Consider the following 19,345-nt stretch of genomic DNA (forward strand, 5'->3'; position numbering starts at 1 on the left):
TCTTTCCTTAGCAGCGACTGGAGGGCCCCCAAGAGAGTAGCTGTCTCTATTCATTTAAACCTGGCTCCTCCCTGCTCACTGGGGAAAGGAGTGGGTGATGGGGGAGGGGGAGGAGACAGATGCCGCCAAGGGGAAAAGAAGACCAACTTCTCTAGCAGAAAGTAACAAAAGACCAGCAAGGAGCTGCTGGCTAAGTCTTTGCCCCTGGGCCCCTGGGGTGTCCTCGGGGAGGATGGGTGTGGCTCCCTCCAGGAGATGACAGCCGCAGCGCTCATCCTTAGCTGGGTTCACGGTGTGGCTTTTTTACTGGCGCTCTGGGACCGACCTGAGCGCGGGTCGGCAGCTAAGCCTGGCAGTCTAGGGTGCTTCCCTCACAACCCCGCCACCTATTTCATGAGTGACTGTGCTTCTGACGTCAGGGAGGCCTTCGGTTCATTCTCTGGCACGGTGACTTTATTTTCATAACAGCGAGAAGGGCCGCGGAACTGGACTAGGCGTGTCCTCTCCCTCCGCCCCGCCCCCGCCCCCTGTCCCTCGGTTCACCCTCTCCCTCCTTCCCTCAGGCGACAGAAGCCTTTATAACTGCTTTGAGAGGCCAAGGCGGGATCCTTATCCCGGGACCTGCCTAAGAAGCCAGGGGTTGCGCGCTCTCACCTTCCACGCGTGGGTTACAAGTTCTCGGTTCACCCCAAGCGCCGCGGCGCCCAGGTAAGCGGGGATCACCCAGGAGCGCTCCGGGCCCCAGTTTTAAATCCGGAGAGTGGGGCATGGGGAGTCAAGGGGGAGGAGAGCGGAGACAGCACAGCCTGGGATGGACTACAGCTGGCTAGGAGAAACCGATGAAACTGAGAAAGGAAGGCTCTTAGCTTCACTCACCTCTGAATGTGTTCTCTGGGTTTCCCAGGCTACAGCAGAGGGGAAAGACCTATAAGCAAACAGTTAGAAACCATAGCACAGGTTTGACTCCACAGTGGGTTCCAGGTCAGCCTGTCTCCAAATACAAAACAGTACTTTAAAATACTAAAATTAAGAGAGGTCCGTCTTACTCCCACAGGTGCTCTCTAGCCGCTGGTGGAAGAATGGTTCGATGCTTTCAATTCCCATCTTGAGTTTCGAGGGTCTCTGAATGAATAGCGGGGTGGAGGGCGAGGATGTCAGGGGCTTCCTTCCCAAAGGAGTGAAGGCTGTGGAGGTCAGGATGTGACTTCCAGATCTTGCTGAAAATCCCCTTGCTCACGAGGGGAGCCCCGTTGTTCCCCCACCCCATCCTTTTCCCTCCCTATCCCAGTCTCTAAGACCCCTTCTCCCTTTAACTTCTGCCTGGCTGGCAAGGGGAGGGAGGGGCTTGTCTTTCCAGAGGAGAAGCCAGGTGCAGGCTGGAGGAGGAGGTGCACAGCGGTTGTTGATTTTGGACTTTTGGGCTGTGTTTTGTTTGTTTGGTTGGTTTGGTTTTTTGTTTTTGTTGACATTCAGACTGGCCTTGAGCTCGTAACCACCATTCTGCCTCAGTTTCCAGAGTGTTGGGATTACAGGTATAGGTTACATGGTGGAAGGCTCCCAAAAGCCTGCCTGGGTGCAGGAATTTGAAGGATCGTCAACCTGCCTGCCTGCCTGCCTTTTCTTCAGGCAAGCTTCTTAGAGGCAATGGTTGAAGCCTGGTGAAGGGTTCTTTGGAAACAACCACTGTTTCTTTGCTCTTTACTGAAGGAGAATTCTTTAGCCACTTCACATACAATGCTCTGGGGAGGGGAGGGGGCGAGGCCAACACTTCACCCTTAGGGCTTTGAGCACTGGCCCTCACTGACGGAGAGAAGGAAGGGGAGGGGAGGAAGGGTTGGGAGGTGCCTTAGGATCAAAGCAAGAATGGAGAGGCTGGCCCCCAGGCCCAGAGGGAATGACCACAGCTGCCTCTGAGATTTCCCAAGAAAAGGTCTCTACCTGGCTCCAGGCAGTCCAGAGTTTCCTGGGTTCTGAAGTGATTTATCAGGCAACCACCTGCCTCAGAAGTCCTTACACCGCCCAGGGGTTTTAGGGAATCCTCAAGCTTCTTTTCTGAGTGTAGGTAACTGCCTGTCTGTAGTTGCCGGTAGAAAAAACCGTGCGCCTTCATTCCATTCTTGAGAGGTAATTGAGGATAACAGAGTGTGAAGAGGAATGTGGATTGTGGATTTCTGAAGATTCACAGAGAGCAGAGGAAATGGTGGGGCAGGAAGTGGGCAGCAAACTGAACAGGTTTCACTTGAGGGGATTAGAGCAATGCTGACTTTGGTTTGAGTGCGCTGTCTCTTTGTCTCTCTCTGTCTCTGACTCTCTGTGTGTCTCTCTGTGTGTCTGTGTCTCTGTCTTTCTTATCTCTGTCTCTTTGTCTCTCTGTCTCTTTCTGTCGATGACTCTGTGTCTCTCTCTGTCTCTCTGTCGGTGTGACCATACCATACTGCACACGTGGCACTCTAAGGACAACTTAAGAAATGGCGGTGTGCTCAGTGGCTCTTGTGTGAGGAACTTGGTCCTTAGCCTTGGCAGCAGACACCTTTACCACTGAGGTGGTAAAGGTAGAACACAGTGATCCACCATCTTGCCTGCTCCTGTTCCTGTTTAAGGAAAGGGTCTCAGGTAACCTTGGCTGACCTGGAATTCACTGTGCAGACTAGGTTGCCCCGGTCAGATCTACTTCTGTATTCTGAGTGATGGGATTACAGGCCTGTGCTACCTCTGAAAGCTCAGGGTTTGTATTTTTATCACTAGCCCCCTCCCCTCTCCTTGATTTTATTTATTTATTTTTTTGAGTCAAGGTTTTGTTGTGGCCTTGGTCAGCTTGTAATTCACTATATAGCCCAGGCTGGCCTGAACTCTCCACTTTCCAAGTGCTGAGACTCAGGCATGCACCACCATGCCCACCTTATTCTTATTTTTATAGCCTTCCTTCCTTCCTTCCTTCCTTCCTTCCTTCCTTCCTTCCTTCCTTCCTTCCTTCCTTCCTTTCTGAGACCAAGTCTTGACTTGCCCTGGAGTACTTCAGACTCCTGAACTCAAGAGCTTCTCCTCTTTCACATTTCAAAGTGGCTGGAGTGTAGCTGTGACCCAAGGCATGGAGTCTGTATGTTTATTTTAGAATTTCAGATCACTGTGTTCTAAACTACACCCAGTTTCTGCAAACATGCATGACTATTTGGATAGATCCCATCCCATAGCGCCTCTGAGGTAGCAACTATGGTCTGTGGTCCAGTGTGGCCCGTAGGTTCATTTTCTTTCTTCTTAATAACAAGTTTCATAGGGTGATACATTAAAACTCATTTGCTTTTGTGGCTACTTTCATACTACAAATTCATGGCTTCTAAAAACATGTACTACTTACAGCCGTTATACAAAGTGCTTGACAAGTGCAGATTCTGAGAGTGTGAATTCTTTGGTTAGAGATATGATTGGTATGAAGATAGGCAGTGTTTCTGTTAAAAGTATCCAGGAAGCATTTTTGAGATTTTGTTGGGGCTGGAGAGATGCCTCAGCTGTTAAGAGCACTGACTGTTCTTCCAGAGATCCTGAGTTCAATTCCCAGCAACTACATGGTGGCTCACAACCATCTGTACTGGGATCTGATGCCCTCTTCTGGTGTGTCTGAAGACAGCTACAGTGTACTCACATATATAGAATAAATCTTTAAAAAGAAGAAAAAGAAGAAGAAGAAGAAGAAGAAGAAGAAGAAGAAGAAGAAGAAGAAGAAGAAGAAGAAGAAGAAGAAGAAGAAGAGGAAGAAGAGCGGCAGCGGCGCACACCTGTAATCCCAATACTCTGGGAGGCAGAGGCAGGCAGATTTCTGAGTTTGAGGCCAGCCTGGTCTACAGAGTGAGTTCCAGGACAGCTAGGACTATACAGAGAAACCCTGTCTCAAAAAACCAAATCCAAAAAAAAAGAGAGAGAGAGAGAAAGAAAGAAAGAAAGAAGGAAAGAAAGAGAGAAAGAAAGAAAGAAAGAAAGAAAGAAAGAAAGAAAGAAAGAAAGAAAGAAAGATTTTGTTGGTTATTTTATGTACGGCATCTGCCAAGGATCAATTTAAGAAAGTCTGCAGGGACTGAGAAGATGGATCGGTGGATAAGGAAGAGTGAGTTAGAACATGAGCTAGCACCTGTGTAAAACCCAGGCCATAGCAGCGGATGACCATGCATGTCTGTAACGCCAGGGTTAGGGGGGCAGAGGCAGACAGATCCTGGGAGTTTCCTAGCCAGCAAGTCCAACAAACAAGGGAGCTTCTTCAGGTGCACTGAGAGACTCTGCCCCAAGAGAAGATAGCCGCAGAAGAAGATATTCAGTGTCCTTCTCTGGCTTCTGCTTGTGACCGCGCACACATACATATATGGTGGACACACATTTTAACACTTCTGCGTTACAAGGCTTTTCTCCTTTACCGTGGTGGATCTCCAATGGGTTTTGTTTTGTCAGTCTGGGTTTTACACAAAGATCTACTTACCTTGAGCTTGCTGGGAGTCCAGGTGTGTGCCAGTACACGGTGATCTCTAGTATTTTATTGTACCCTCTCATGGAGCTAAAGTCTCCTTGCTTTGTTTGGAGTAAGAGGAAGATGTTTTACTCTCAGGCACTGCATGAAAGCGAGAAATGGGCCTGAAACTCGTTCTTAAATTTGTCTCCATCTGTTCTGACATGATGACGATGACGACTTTCCTTCCGCCACTGCCTAGAAGCTCAACGCAGTTATGTTAGTAAGGCGTTATTCACAGGACGCTGCCGTGATGTGTCATGTTTATGTGATGGGAACTGGGGTGGTTACCCAGTACAGGGGATCCCAGAGACGTACTTCCCACCTAACTAATCCTTTTTCAGCTGCAGAAACATTTCTGTGGAACTCCTCCCTTGGAAGAACTCAGCTTGGATAAACGTAGGAGAATCAGAAAAATGTGCACAGATTCACCTTACGACCTCTTACTCCTTTAGCTGGGTGTGGGAGCTCACGGATGAGAGACCATTACCTGGGAGACGGTGTCAGGAGGCTCAGGAGTCTGATGCCAGCTCTGGTGACACGAGAATGAGACTCTGTCTCAAGTAAATAAATCATCCTATTACTCACACTTGAGGAAGTATTTGGCAGTCAGTCTTAGTCCAAAATACTTGCTCAGAATCACTGAGCAGAACACATACAGAGAGAGATGTCGACAGACAGGGGATTCGATCTGTGTCCCCAGGGAGTTTGTTAGCTGATGATGAGCCGGTTAGCTAATGGTGTTAACATATAGTCACTACCAGGCACACAGGGAAATGAGTACTTCACTTTCCAGTCTCGGAAGAGAACAACACATTTCGAGTGAGGTGGGATTGACCATAACACGTTATGGTTCCCAGTTAGGTTAGGATCAAACTTTGAAGAAATACATCAGTATTGTGAGCAGAATGGGAGGGGCTTTCATGTATGTGAGGCAAAAGGTGTGATTTTGTAGGAGAAGACCCTGAACAACCCCAAATTCCTATTCCTATAGAAAACACTCTTGGAATGCCGGGTGTGGTAGTATATATACCAGGAATCCTGGCACTCAAGAGCTGGAGGCAGGAGGATTGTGAGTTTGAGGTCAGTTTAGGTTACTTACATATTCATACCCTGTCTTAAAAAAAAAGAAAGGCCTGGTGGTAGAGGCACAGATTTTTAATCCCAGCACTTGGGAGGCAGAGGCAGGTGGATCTCTGAGTTCCAGGCTAGCCTGATCAACAGATCGAATCAGGACAGCTAGGGCTACACAGAGAAAGCCTGTCTTGAAAGACCAAATGGAAAAAGAAAATAAAAGGAAAGAAGGAAGGAAGGAAGAAAGAAAGAAACAAAGAAAGAAAGAAAGAAACAAAGAAAGAAAACAGTCTGGAGAGCTGTTATGAGCACTTGTTCTTCCAGAGGACCTGAACTCAGTTCCCAGAATGCAATGAGGTCATAGCCAACAGTGACTCTTTTGATACCCTCTTTTGGCCTCTGTGAGCACCTGTAGCACCTGTACACTTATGTGTCTCACAAATGAAAGTAGACAGTTGGATAATTTGCATGTGTCAAAATCCCATTTAACAAAACCCCCACATAGCCTTGGACTAATAATTTGATTTCTTTTCGCTCCAGTTTTCTCAGCTGTCACTTTTTTGTTTTTTGTTGTTTGTTTGTTTGTTTTTTTTTCTTTTTCTCGAGACAGGGTTTCTCTGTGTAGCCCTGGCTGTCCTGGAACTCACTCTGTAGACCAGGCTGGCCACGGAACTCAGAAATTCACCTGCCTCTGCCTCCCAAGTGCTGGGATTACAGGTGTGTCCACCACGCCCGGCTCTCAGCCGTCAAAGGGAGGGATAAAACACCAGATGGTGCCTCACTTCTGTAATCCTGTAATCCTGACTCTTGAAGGTAGAGTCAGAAAGACCAAAATGTTCAAGGTTATCCTCAGCTACACAGCAAGTCCAAGGCCAGCCTGGGCTACAGCGAGACCCTGTTTAAAAACAAAACAGACATTGAAGTGGGCCTAGGAGGACTAGATGCACCAGTACATGGCTCTATAAAATTTGGCTAAGGTTTGGGCTCTCCTGCTAAGGTTTGACTTGACCTCTGCCCATCCTCAGGGCCCCTCTCTCCTACCTCCCTAAGAACCTCACACCTCTGCTTATCTCTCACCTCTTCTCCCAGCCCTCTTCACACTCCATCCCCTCATCCTGGTAGGCGAGGTAATGGTTGCCCAAGTGCACATTCTTGGCACTTCCTGGATGGCTGGTCAGTCACCTGACCTACTCTGTTGGCTCTCCAAGGGCAACGGCCACACTCTGGGGGCTGTGCAATTTGTCCACTTGGTGCTTGCTGATGAGGAACACTGACTGCAGGAAGGGCTGCTTGCTGGGGAGACATCTCAACAGTCAGAGCTTGACTCTACAATGGTGGAGAGCAGCAGTTCTCAACCTGTGGGTCCCGAGCCCTCAGGGGAGGGGAGTGACCCTTTCACAGGGGTGCAATGTCCTGCATATCAATGCATTGCAACCAATAACTAAAGCAGACTTAGAGTTTTGAAGTAGCAACACAATACTTTTATGGTTGAGGAAGCGTGTTAAAGGGTGGCAGCATTAGGAAGGCTGAGAACCACTGGTGAAGAGTCTGTGAGAAGCTGGGTGATGCTGACCAAGAGGAAGTGAATGACGGATGGGGGTTAGCTCAGAAGGTGCTCTTTCCGTCCTCAGCCCTCTCAAAAGAAATCTGTATTTTAAGATCGATGTATTTTATTATTATTTCCAAATGTGAATTTGTGTGGGAAGGGGACTTTTCCCACATCTCTGTCAGACCTTGTTCCTTTCCCTTCCTGTTTAGATAGGGTCTCACTTCTGTAACCCAGACCTGTCTTGAGCTCAGAGATCTGACTGCCTCCCTGCCTCCTGCTGGTCTACAAGGCAGTCACCATCACATCTGGCCTCATATTTGTGTTTATTCATTTCCTTCCAAACTTCTCACCATAGGTATAATTCAATGTTTAAAATTATCTTTTAAATTAATTTATCATCATCATAGTCATCATTTTGGATTTTCAATATAGGGTTTTTCTGTGTAGCCCAGGCTGTCCTAGCTAGCCTCAAACTCACAGAGATTCTCTGGCCTCTGCCTCCTGAGTGCTGGGATTGAAGGTGTGGGTCCCCACCATCCAGATTTAAAGTAATTATTATTATTATTATTATTATTAGCAGTATAGAATAGAGTTTATTCGGGGCAGAGAATGGGAGTTAATGGTATAGTGTAGGTAGAGAAAGGCAGAGAGAGAGAGAGTAGAGAGTAGAGAGTAGAGAGTAGATAAGTGGAGGCCGGCCATGACCACGTGGAGAGAGGGGGGAGGGGAGGAGAGCCCAAGAGGGGCAGAGAGGTGAGAGTGTGATGAGAGAGAGAAGTAATTATTTTTAATCACAGGATCTTACTAAATTTTCTCAGGCTGACCTTGAATTTGCTATGTAGTCCAGGCAGACCTCAGAGTTGTGATTCTTCTGCAAATAGTTGGGATTATAGGCACTGGCCTCCAAGGCCAGCTGAAATATAGAATTATGAATATATCTTTCCTCTGTGACACTGGACATGTAAGTTCATCACTAAAAAAAGTGCATGTGCCGGGCAGTGGTGGTGCACTCCTTTAATCCCAGTGCTTGGGAGGCAGAGGCAGGTGGATTTCTGAGTTTGAGGCCAGCCTGGTCTACAGAGTAAGTTCCAGGGCAGCCAGGGCTACATAGAGAAACTCTGTCTCAAAAAAACCAAAAACCAAAACCAAAAAGTGCATGTGTAAGCGGGCACACATGCTGGTCAGGATGAGGCCAGACCACATCCTCAGGTGTTGGTCCTGTCTTCCTTCTACTTTCTTTGAGTCAGGGTCTGTTGTTCCTCATTGCATATGTCAGATTAGACTGTCCAGAGATTCTCCTGCTTCCCATATCCCTGGCATAGACTCACTGTAGATGCCCTGGGGTGGTGGGGACTCACTGTCCTTTGTGCTTTTAACTGGGTTCTGGGGACTCGAACTCAGGTCTTTATACTTTGTGGCAAGCACCTTATCCACTGGGCCTTAGCTTCATCTCCTAAGAATGAACCTATAAATATATTCTAGAGTGTGGGGTGAGATGTAAGAACACAGAAAGGCGAGAGTGTGTGTGAAGCACAGACACTCAGCATCGTGGCGACCCAGTGTGTGGGGCGATGCCATTAATTCCTCATGACGTTGTGACTATTGTTACTACGGCTGACTTTAGGGAGAAAATGGAGATGCCACCAAGCCACAAGGTTGCCACAAGGTTGCAGGGCCAAGATCTTGATGTCACCCCCAGGGCAATCTTCAGAGGAAGGCTCTGTGCTCTGTTTTGATGACAGAGGGTTGCGAATCTCAGACGGAGGAAGACAGAATCAGCTTTGAGCTGATTAGCGCCTCAATGAGTTCCCTTATGAGATCCGCCAGCTGGGGCCATGCAGAGGCAGCTTCCGGGCCCAAGCCTGCGAGCCCTGCTGCTATCGTGCTGAAGAGTCTGGAAGTGGAGGACAGAAGCCCGGGGTTGGGGGGGGTGGGGGGGAGTGGGGTGGGGGTAGGGGGGGAGTAGGGTGGGGGTGGGGGGTGAAGTGGGGGCGGTGGACGGCGGGGGGTGGGGGGGGCGAGGGGTGGGGGTGGGGGGGTGGGGGGGTGGAGGGGCGAGGGGTGGGGGGTGGGGGGGTGGAGGGGCGGGGGGACGGGACTCCTCAGGTACTGCTATTTGTCCCTGCACGCCAGTCAGTGCCACACGCCAAGGCCAGGCCTGGGGCCGACGAGCTTTGACTTTGACCCCAGGCTCCAGGCCTTCTCCACTCTGACCTTATTCATTTCTAGGCCAGGTTTGGATTGCTTAGAAGTTTACAATCCATATTGTAGGGGCAGGAGGTGGTGTGGGAAAGAGGGCGGGGCAGGGACACAGATGTGGAAGCTGTCTGCACGGGACTGCCCAGTGGGCGAGCAGACCAAGGGCTCAAGGGCTCAGCCCCTTCAACAGGGCTTCCCTGTTTCGTAGAAGAGAAAACAGGCTCAGCCAGGCTAGTGACTTGGTCCATACACTGTGTACCTGAAAACCACTGATCTCAGTTACCTTTCTGATTGCTGTGACCAGAGACCTGAGGGAACAAGGGCTGATTTTGCCAACAGTTTGAGGGGCTGTAGCCCTTCATGATGGAGAAAGCACACGGAGTTCATGAGTAGTTGGTCACATTGCTTCTACCAGAGTGGACATGGGCTGGGCTAAGAGGTCTGCAAGCTTACCCCCCAGTGGCCCACTTTTATAGACCCCACCAAAGGCTAGCCCACAGCTGGAGACCAAATGTGCAAACGCATGAATGAGCCCTCGGGGAACATTTTGTACTCGAACCATTCTGTGTGTGAAGGGGAACAGAGGGCTTGGGGTTGAGTCAGCAGGAACCTCCCTTCCAGTCTCCCTCTTCCCCTCTCCTCTCTTCAGGTCTCCACCCCAACCCTGCAGTTGTAGGTGTGTCCGTTATCACCTTCCTCCCTTGCCCTGACTCATACCAAAAGGATTTAAGGCACCTCCAAGTTATTTCCTGTCCTGCAGTCTCAGGCCTGTAATCCAAGCACTCAGGAAGCTGAGGCAGGAGGATAGCCAGGAGTCTAGGTCAGCTTCAGCTACAGTAAGACCCTATCTCAAAAGACAAAGAAGCTGGGCCAGCGAGATGGCTCTGTGGGTAGAGGTGTTTGCGGCTAAGCCTGACAGTATGAGTTCGACTCCAGGGCCTGCTTGGTGGAAGGAGACTGACATTCATGTGTGTGTGTTCACACATGGTCTCCTTGCGCCATATAAGTGAGCAAACAAACAAACAAATAAGAAAACAAACAAGAAAGCAAACAACTCAAGACCAAAGTGTGTTGCTACTTTGTTTCCAACCCAATTCCCCCGGTAGAAGAAAGCTCAACTCAATCAGTTAACAACACAAGCTGCAAGCCTAGATTGGGCAGATCTCCCACTACACTACTCTATTCCCATCTATGTTATCCCATAGAACTTGTGGTTTCTCCAGGCCCCAAGCCGCCTCTCAGCCGATCCCTCTTAGCTCCTCCCCTTCCTGTTTATCCCCCAGGCTCCTCCGCCTTCCTCCTGCCCAATCATTGGCTCAAGTCTTTATTTAAAAAGTTAAGGTGGGGAGAAGGTTCACAAGGCTACTCCTTGTCTGTGGGGCCTCTCTGAGGAGTGGAATTAGCACCCAGGGCTCTCCACAGAAGTGAAGAACTCTGGCTTTCCCTCAGGACCACATCCTGGTCTTACAGCAGTTTTCTATGTGTCCTTGCTTCTTAGTGGGTTTTGTTATCCTCTGACTAGATGCTTTTAGAGTTGTTGAGCAATCCCAGTCAGCTGGGGAAAGGGTGGAGGATACTTAATAGGTGAATTACGTTGGTTATTCCCCCAAAATTAGTCACCCACATAAAAAATACTCGCTGAGACTTTTTGCTGTTGTTGCTGCTTGGGGGGTGGGCGTGGGCTGTGACCTCAGAGCTTGGGAGAGAGAGAGTTAGGAGGACGAAGTTTGATGCTAGTTTGGGGTTCAGGAGACCCTATCTAAAAAATCCAAATCAGGGCTTGCCATGACCCTGTTGTGAAAGGGGAGGGTTTCCTGAGGCTCTACCTGTCTCTGAGGATTTGTATGTAGTTACTGGTTGGCAGGGCTGGGGGTAAAGGGGGTGGTAGGCATTTTCTTCAATAACCACAGCATGTTTCTATAAGCAGCCCTAACGAAACACATTGGGTCATTAAAAACAAACAAACAAAGCATAAAGGTTTTCTAAAAGGTTATTTGTAGGGTTGGGGTAGGGCACCTGGCATGCATGAGGTTCAACACACACACACACACACACACACACACACACACACACACACACACAGCCAACTGCCCTTGTGGAGCACTGGTCTTTCGAACTGGGAGGTGCCATCAGGACACACACCTGCACAGCCATGATGAAGCCAGGGCCGAGGCCTTGTGTCCCTTTGCTCGAGGCTGCAACTGTCTTTTAGGCCAGAGATCACCAATCTCTGTCAAGGTTTAGTGTCATTGGGTTCAGAGTCCTTCCTAAGCATCAGCTAATTATGATTAACAGCTGCTTGACACCAGCTGGCAGAACCTTGAGGGGTAAAGTGAGTGGCAGTTTACAAGGAGGGTCAGGGAACATGGAGAAACAGAAGAACCTTTGTATGTATGTATATGTATGTGTGTATGTGTGTATGTATGTATGTATATATGTATCTATTCATAGCAGGGTCTTACTCTTTAGCTCCAGCTTGCCTTATTTATTTATTTATTTATTTATTTATTTATTTATTTATTTATTACAGAGTCTTAGCTCAAGCTTACCTGATCTATCTATCTATCTATCTATCTATCTATCTATCTATCTATCATCTATCTGTGACAGGGTCTCACTCTTTAGCCCAGACTGTAAAAGTTTGGTCTGATTCTTCCTTCCAGGCCCCTGCTCCCAGAAATAAGGCTCAGACCCTAAATATATTTACAAATACCTTGGCCATGTAGCCAGGCTCTTTTCTGACTAGTTCATTGCATATTATATCCCATTTACTCTAATCTACATTCTGACATGTGGACGGTTACCTATGCACCTGTCTTATGTCATCTCCCTCTTTTTGTCTGTAGCCAAGATGTTCAGGGGGTCTTCCCTGGTCAAATCTTATTTTCAGTAATTTGGATGGAGATACGGCTTTTCTTTTCCTGTTGGAACAAATGTAAAATCTCCTCCCCAACATAACGTGCCTCCTTTCTTCCATTTTGGAATTAGAACTTCTGTAGACTGACCTAATTCAGCAGTCCTTTCTAAAACCCAGTGCATCTTAGCAGTTGTGCTATCTGTTTAATTGACTTTTAACGATTTAAACTCAGTAAAGCACACTTTAAATCATCTTTGGGAGATATCAGAACCCCCTTCTGTTCTGTGAGCATTTCCTCCAAAGTTCTTCTATAAGCCTTGGCCTATAGGACTATAAACTATGTTCAGAATAGACTTCATGCCACAATGTCCATAGAATTGTTGTATTTTAATGGACATATATGTCTGAGCACCATCAGCTCTAGTCTGTAAAGGCATCTCTAAGATAGCCATCATCTTTAATAAATGGAAGCAATCATCCCTCAGAACTCAAGGCAAAAGTCCCAAACATGCATCAACTGTATGATGTATCAACATGTGTACATATCCCAATTGCTCCAAACTCTATAAAATAAAACACAACCAATTCTGTGGCATTGCTTTAAGTTAGCATCAATAAGCAGAATCTTTTTGTTTTTTTGAGACTGGGTTTCACTGTGTAGCTCTGGCTGTCCTGGACTTAGAAATCTACCTACCTCTGCCTCCCAAGTGCTGGGATTAAAGGCGTGCACCACCACTGCCTGGCTAGAATCTAGACTCTTAATTCAATATATTGTGTCTCTGTGAGCTGACATTTCAGTTTCCCAAGTCCCTGTGGGTCTTTCCTATCTAGAACTATGTTTTTTGATGTTATTGTAAGTTCCAGATTGGATTCCTGAGTGTTTCCTATTTTGATATAAAGATTCTTTCAACCTGTGTTTTATGGTCTCCAATCTAATATCTAATCTCTCAGTCTCTTTCTCCAAGTCTGTCTTATTCTGATCTTTCAAAGTTGTAATCATTGGAAAAAATAGCCATGTGTGTGCTGATAAAAAGAAAGCAAACCCCAATCCAAAATCAAATCGAAAGTGATTAGTAGAGTTAACTGGGAAGCATGGGATTCATTCTCTCTTTTCCTTGGCCCTTAGAATTTTCACAGCAGGTACATAAGAGTTAGCATTTGGGTGTAGATGTGTGTAGATATGTGTGTGTGTGTGTGTGTGTGTGTGTGTGTGTGTGTGTGTGTGTGTGTGTGACAGGCTGGGGGATGGGACCTGAGTTTAATCAGGCTTATGTACAGAAACATGGGCGCTTGCCAGTGATTATACCACAGAAGAAAAAGGCTGTCTCTCTCCCCAGCAACCTGTAGACTCCCAGAGAGGAGAGAGGCCTGAGTCCCTCTCTTCGGTTAGTTTTAATGTAACAAGTTTAAAAGTAAGACTGACTAAATTAAACACAACCCCAGTTTCGTCTCAGAGGCTTGCTTGGTCCCTAATTTTGCTTCTTCCTTTTAAATGCAGGACCAACCAGAATGACTACTCCTACAACTGCCCCCAGCGGTTGCCGCACAGACCTGGATTCCAGGTACCACAGACTCTGTGACCTGTCGGAAGGCTGGGGCATTGCCCTGGAAACACTGGCCGCAGTCGGGGCTGTGGCTACAGTGGCTCTTATGTTTGCCCTGATTTTCCTCATCTGCAAAGTGCAGGACTCCAACAAGAGAAAGATGCTCCCCACCCAGTTCCTCTTCCTCCTGGGAGTGCTAGGGGTCTTTGGCCTCACCTTTGCCTTCATCATCAAGCTGGATGGGGCCACAGGACCCACGCGCTTCTTCCTCTTTGGTGTCCTCTTCGCCATCTGCTTCTCTTGCCTCCTGGCGCATACTTTCAACTTGAACAAGCTGGTCCGAGGGAGGAAGCCCCTGTCGTGGCTTGTGATCCTCGGTCTGGCGATGGGCTTCAGCCTGGTCCAGGACGTCATCGCCATTGAATATCTGGTCCTCACCATGAACAGGACCGACGTAAATGTCTTTTCTGAGCTGCCTGCCCCTCGGCGCAACGAGGACTTCGTCATGGTCCTCATCTACGTGCTGTTCTTGATGGTACTGACCTTATTCGCATCCTTCTCCGTTTTCTGTGGGTCCTTCTCTGGCTGGAAGAGACACGGCTTCCACATATGCTTCACCTCGTTCCTCTCCATCGCCATCTGGGTGGCCTGGATCATCCTGCTCCTGATTCCCGACGTTGACCGGGAATGGGACGATACCATTCTCAGCACAGCCTTGGTGGCCAACGGCTGGGTTTTCCTGGCGTTTTATATCCTGCCTGAGTTTCAACAGCTCCCAAGGCAACGGAGCCCCACCGATTACCCAGTTGAAGATGCTTTCTGTAAACCTCAACTCATGAAGCAGAGTTATGGTGTGGAGAACAGAGCTTACTCCCAAGAGGAAATCACCCAAGGTAAGATCAAAGAGGCCTTGGTGTAAACATGGGGGGGGGAGAAGTTGGGTGTGGGGGTGCAGGCGCATGTGGGCAAATATGCAAATGTTTGTACACACACACACACACACACACACACACACACACCCCTATAATCTTAGCACTTTGGAAATGGAGACAGGAGGATTATGAGTTTAAGATCAGCCTGGGTTATGTAGAAAGACTGTCTCTTGGAACACTAAGACCCTTGTGGGCTGGGATGTGTGTCTGTGCAGTGCTGTTTAAGTATGCATGAAAAACCAGAGAGATCCTCCAACATCACTTAAAGTGGGTACCCACACTTGTAAGCTCAGCACTCAGGAGGTGGAGGCAGGAGGATCAGAAGTTCAAGGTCAATTTTAGCTACAGGAAGATTTCAGGGCCAGCCTGGGGTGCATGAGGTGGTCTCAAAACACAAAACCATTTCCAGCTACAAAACTTGCACATTTCTAGAAATCACACACAGCAAAAGGCTCTTTCCTAACTGCCCTGATGTCTCCCAATCTTGGTCTTAATTGTCCTATAACGCCATCCGAGGCCCCTGGAACTGCCTTATAATCCCAATAATGGAAAAGGGGAATAGAGACAGGAGGGGAAGTAAGCAAACAACAGAACACTCCCAAACGCAGAAGCAAAAACTGAGAAAAGACAGAGCTAGAGAAAGAATCATTGGATACAACCGTGAGAACACCAGAGACTCAAGCCCTACCATGAGCCCTTGGGGGAGGGGGGCGTCAAGAGGATCAGAAATTCCCTGTCATCCTGGGCTATGTGAGACCCCATCTCAAAAAACAGACAAACAAACAAACAAACAAACAAGTAAACAAGTTAACAAATGGGCTGGAGAGATGGCTCAGTGGCTAAGAGCACTGACTGCTCTTCCGAAGGCCCTGAGTTCAAATCCCAGTAACTATATGGTGGCTCACAACCGTCCAGAATGAGGTCAGATGTCTGAAGACAGCTATAGTGTACTTACTTATAATAAATAAATAAATATTTTAAAAAACAAAACAAAAACCAAGCTACCTAACAAACAACAAAACCGAAACCAAAACAGGGGCTGGAGAGCCGGCTCATTGGTTGAGAGCACCGGCTGCTCTTGCAGAGGGCCAGGATTGCTTCCCAGCATGCACACGACTGCTCACAACCACCAGTAACTCCAATTCCAGGAGCCTGGCACCCTCTTCTAGCCTCTGTGAGCACCAGACACAGGTGCAGTGTGCACTTATATTCATGCAGGCAAAACTCACTCACATGCAGAAAATAAAAATAGAAAGTTCTTAATAAATCCGAATAGACACCCACAAAACAAAACACCCAAATTCTAAGGAGCTCATAGGATATTTACAGAATCTGATCTTGAATAAATCAACCTCTGTATTAGTCACTTTTCTGCTGCTGTGACAAAATACTGGGACCCAAAGCAAACCATTTCGGGTTTTCATTCCATCGTGGCAGGGAAATGGGAGCACATTATCTTCAAACACAGGAGGAAGCTAACTGGAATTGGAGTGAGGCTTTAACTACTCAAAGCCTACGCCGATGACATGCTTCCTCCAACAAGGCTGCACCCAAACCTCCCAAATAGTTCCACCAACTACTGACTAAGTATTCAGACATCCGGGCCTATGGGGTCCATTCTCATTCAAACCACGGCACTCGTTCCCTGGCCCTATCGGGCTCACGACTATATCATATCACAGAATTCACTGAGTCTGATTTCAGAAGTCTGCATGGTCTTCCAGCTTCAGTTCTATTTCAAAAACCCAAAGTCTCTTCCGAGACTCGAGGCAATCTCTTAATTGTAGCTCCCCATACAATCTGTGGAAGCTTGCCTCTCAGGTCTTCATCTAGTACTTTCTACACAACTGCACGTAGATTGATCCAGAATAAGGAGGGACGAAGGAGAGGGAAACCCCCTAGTGGTGTGTGGGTGAGGTTGGGCTCTGTGTATAGGTATATGAAAGACATTCCTGGGGCTAGAGGAATGGCTTGGTGGCTAACATCTACTGTACTTCCAGAGGACCTGAGTTCCAATCCCAGCATTCATTAAAATCACCTGTAACTTTGGCTCCAGGGGATCTGATGTCCTCTTCTGGCTTCTGTTGGCATTAATGAGAATGTGCACATCCATCCATCCATCCATCCATCTGTCCGTCCGTCTGCCCATCCATCCATCCACCCACCCACCCATCCATCCATCCATTCGTCTGTCTGTCCGTCCATCCATCAGGAACGATTTGTGTATTTGATGTATTTCTTCAAGTCAGGGCAAACCGGATGTTCTCTCTCTCTCTTTTTTTAAGATTTATTTATTATATGTGAGTACACTGTAGCTGTCTTCAGACACCCCAGAAGAAGGCATCAGATCTCATTACAGATGGCTGTGAACCACCATGTGGTTGCTGGGATTTGAACTCAGGACCTTCAAAAGAGCAGTCAAAGTGTTCTTAACCGCTGAGCCATCTCTCCAGCCCAAACCTCGTGTTCTTAATACTATCTTTGCTTGTTTACTTATTTATAGTAAAAAGTTTTAATATTGCTTTTTTATTTTATTGTATTATTTTATTTTATTTTATTTTTTTTTTTTTACTTATTGTGTGTATGAGGTCAGAGGACCAGTTTTAGGGGCCGTTGTCTCCACTATGTGGGCCCTGAGGCGAAACTCAGGGCCTCATGCTGGGTGGCAAGTGCTTTTACCCACTGACCTACCTTGACTGCACCTATTTTTTTTTTTTTTGTTTGTTTGTTTTTTGCTTTGTTTTGTTTTTGAGACAAGGCCTCATGGAGCCCAGGTTGGGCGGGAACTCACTATGTAGTCGAGGATGATCATGAACTCCTGATCCTCCTGCCTCCACCTCCCAGGTACTGGGATTACAGGTGTGCACCGCCAATGCCCAAGTCCTTACATTGTCTTCAATGAAGGAGCATTTAGTCAGGGGACAAGGGCAGGTAAATTTGTCAGGAAATGAACCAGTTGCTTTAAAGTGAGCTCAAGTTTAAAAATCCTGTGATTTTCCCCAAATGCAGTGAATCCGGTTGCTTGTAAACTCTTCCTAGTTTAGGGCGAGAGTAAATCCCGTGGGTCCACGATGTGACCGTGCCTAGTTTGGGGCTGAAAGGCATAGTCTCTTCCTGCAAGAAATTTAAACTGCTGAGGCCCAGTGGGCCCGACTGTCACAGACACTATAGTAACACAACGAGGAAAGCACAGATGGGCCCTGGAGCCTCAGTTTCTCCTCTCCCTCTGTTTCAGGTCCTGGGGAGATGGGGGACACACTCTATGCACCGTATTCCACCCATTTTCAGCTTCAGGTAAGTGACCTTTGTCATTCTTCACTCTCCCCCACCCCCAAAGGGACAACTGTCCTTTGAGAATAGATATTGCCACCACTTTGGCCGCTTGGAAGTGAAGGGGCGGCACACTGCCTTTCTTTCCTATGCTCTGGGGTTGGGGTGCAGACAGTCTCAGGGAGGACCTTTGAGAGGGTGGTCTTTTGGGAAGGACATTGGAGGTTCATTGAGATGGCTGTAGAAGCTTTAACCATGTGATTGCTTCCCTTACAGAACCGCCCAAAGGATTTCTCTATCCCGAGAGCTCACGCCCCGGCCAGTCCGTACAACGACTATGAAGGGCGCAGAGGGGACAGCTAACTGTTGGGAAGAGTGGGACAACCAGAGTCATGCAGCTGGTCCAGGCAGGGGTCCTGCAGATGTGAACTGAACGCAGGGCATCCTGGGAAAACTGTACAGAAAGGCTTGCAACCTGCCCAGCACACCCGTCTTGGCTGGGGCGGCTAAGCCTAACAGACTGTCTTCACAGCGCTCTAGGGTTTCATTTGCCCGATTCCTAGGATGCTTCTGGGAGGTGGGAGTCTTGGCAACTCAGGATGAGACTCTTACCTTTCCCAGGAGTATATGCAAACAGCCGCTCACCTGACTACTCACTGCTTGGTCATCCTCGGAAGCCAGTTCATCTAACCCAGGGTGGGTTCTACAGGGATTTGCTCAGCATCAAGCAGAGCTGAAAATTTGGACAAACCCAGAAAGGTCTAGGTCTCCCCTTTGTCCATCTCAGTCCACACTGGAAGCTAATCTGGCCATGTCCTCCCAGGCTTTCCTGTCTGGGGAGGAGTGGCTAAAGGTCACGTGTCTACCCTCAGCACACTGCCCCTACAATGGCCTCATGGTGCGGTTGCTGATTTCCAAGGGCCAAACTTGCAGCCAACCCCAGACCTCTGTGTCCTTTGCCAGGAGCTCTTCTGGACATGACTGGAGTAGTCAAGGCCCGTTTCTCCCTACCAGGAGAATTTGGGTTTTGTTCTCGCCATAAATTCCTAGCACTGGCTCCTTCCCTTCCCCCTCCCCCCGCTTCTCATCCTCAGTAATCCATTCACCCTGACCTTCTGTCTATTCTTGGGGTGGGATGCATTTATTATGTAGTAAGTTATTCACCTGGGTATGCAATAAAGATGTGGTCACAATTTTTTAAATTTAAATTTTATTTATTTTCTTAAATATTATTATGATTTAAGGATTTTATTGCACACGGCAGGGGGAGGCCAGGGAACAACTTTCTGAACTTTGTTAGGCAGAGGACTAGGAATCTCTCTATTTTGGAGAAACTAGGATCCTCATACTTAACCACAGTGCAACATGCAAACATTAGCTGAGTTAGGAACTTGCTCTTTAAGAAACAGGTAGATTTCTGTGAGTTTG

General features: G+C 47.7%; 1 protein-coding gene across 1 annotated transcript; it reads left to right on the top strand.

Moving 5' to 3' along the window:
- The first annotated feature begins 537 nt into the window (after nt 1-537).
- On the top strand, nt 538-19,098 carry Gprc5a (G protein-coupled receptor class C group 5 member A). The gene is made up of 4 exons (XM_052175138.1): nt 538-708; nt 13,670-14,608; nt 17,883-17,941; nt 18,194-19,098. The coding sequence occupies exons 2-4, from the start codon at nt 13,681-13,683 to the stop codon at nt 18,278-18,280; spliced, it is 1,074 nt and encodes a 357-aa protein (XP_052031098.1). The 5' UTR covers nt 538-708; nt 13,670-13,680; the 3' UTR covers nt 18,281-19,098.
- Nucleotides 19,099-19,345: the final 247 nt, after the last annotated feature.

Source organism: Apodemus sylvaticus, chromosome 2, assembly GCF_947179515.1.
Source record: "Apodemus sylvaticus chromosome 2, mApoSyl1.1, whole genome shotgun sequence".
NCBI lineage: Eukaryota > Metazoa > Chordata > Mammalia > Rodentia > Muridae > Apodemus > Apodemus sylvaticus.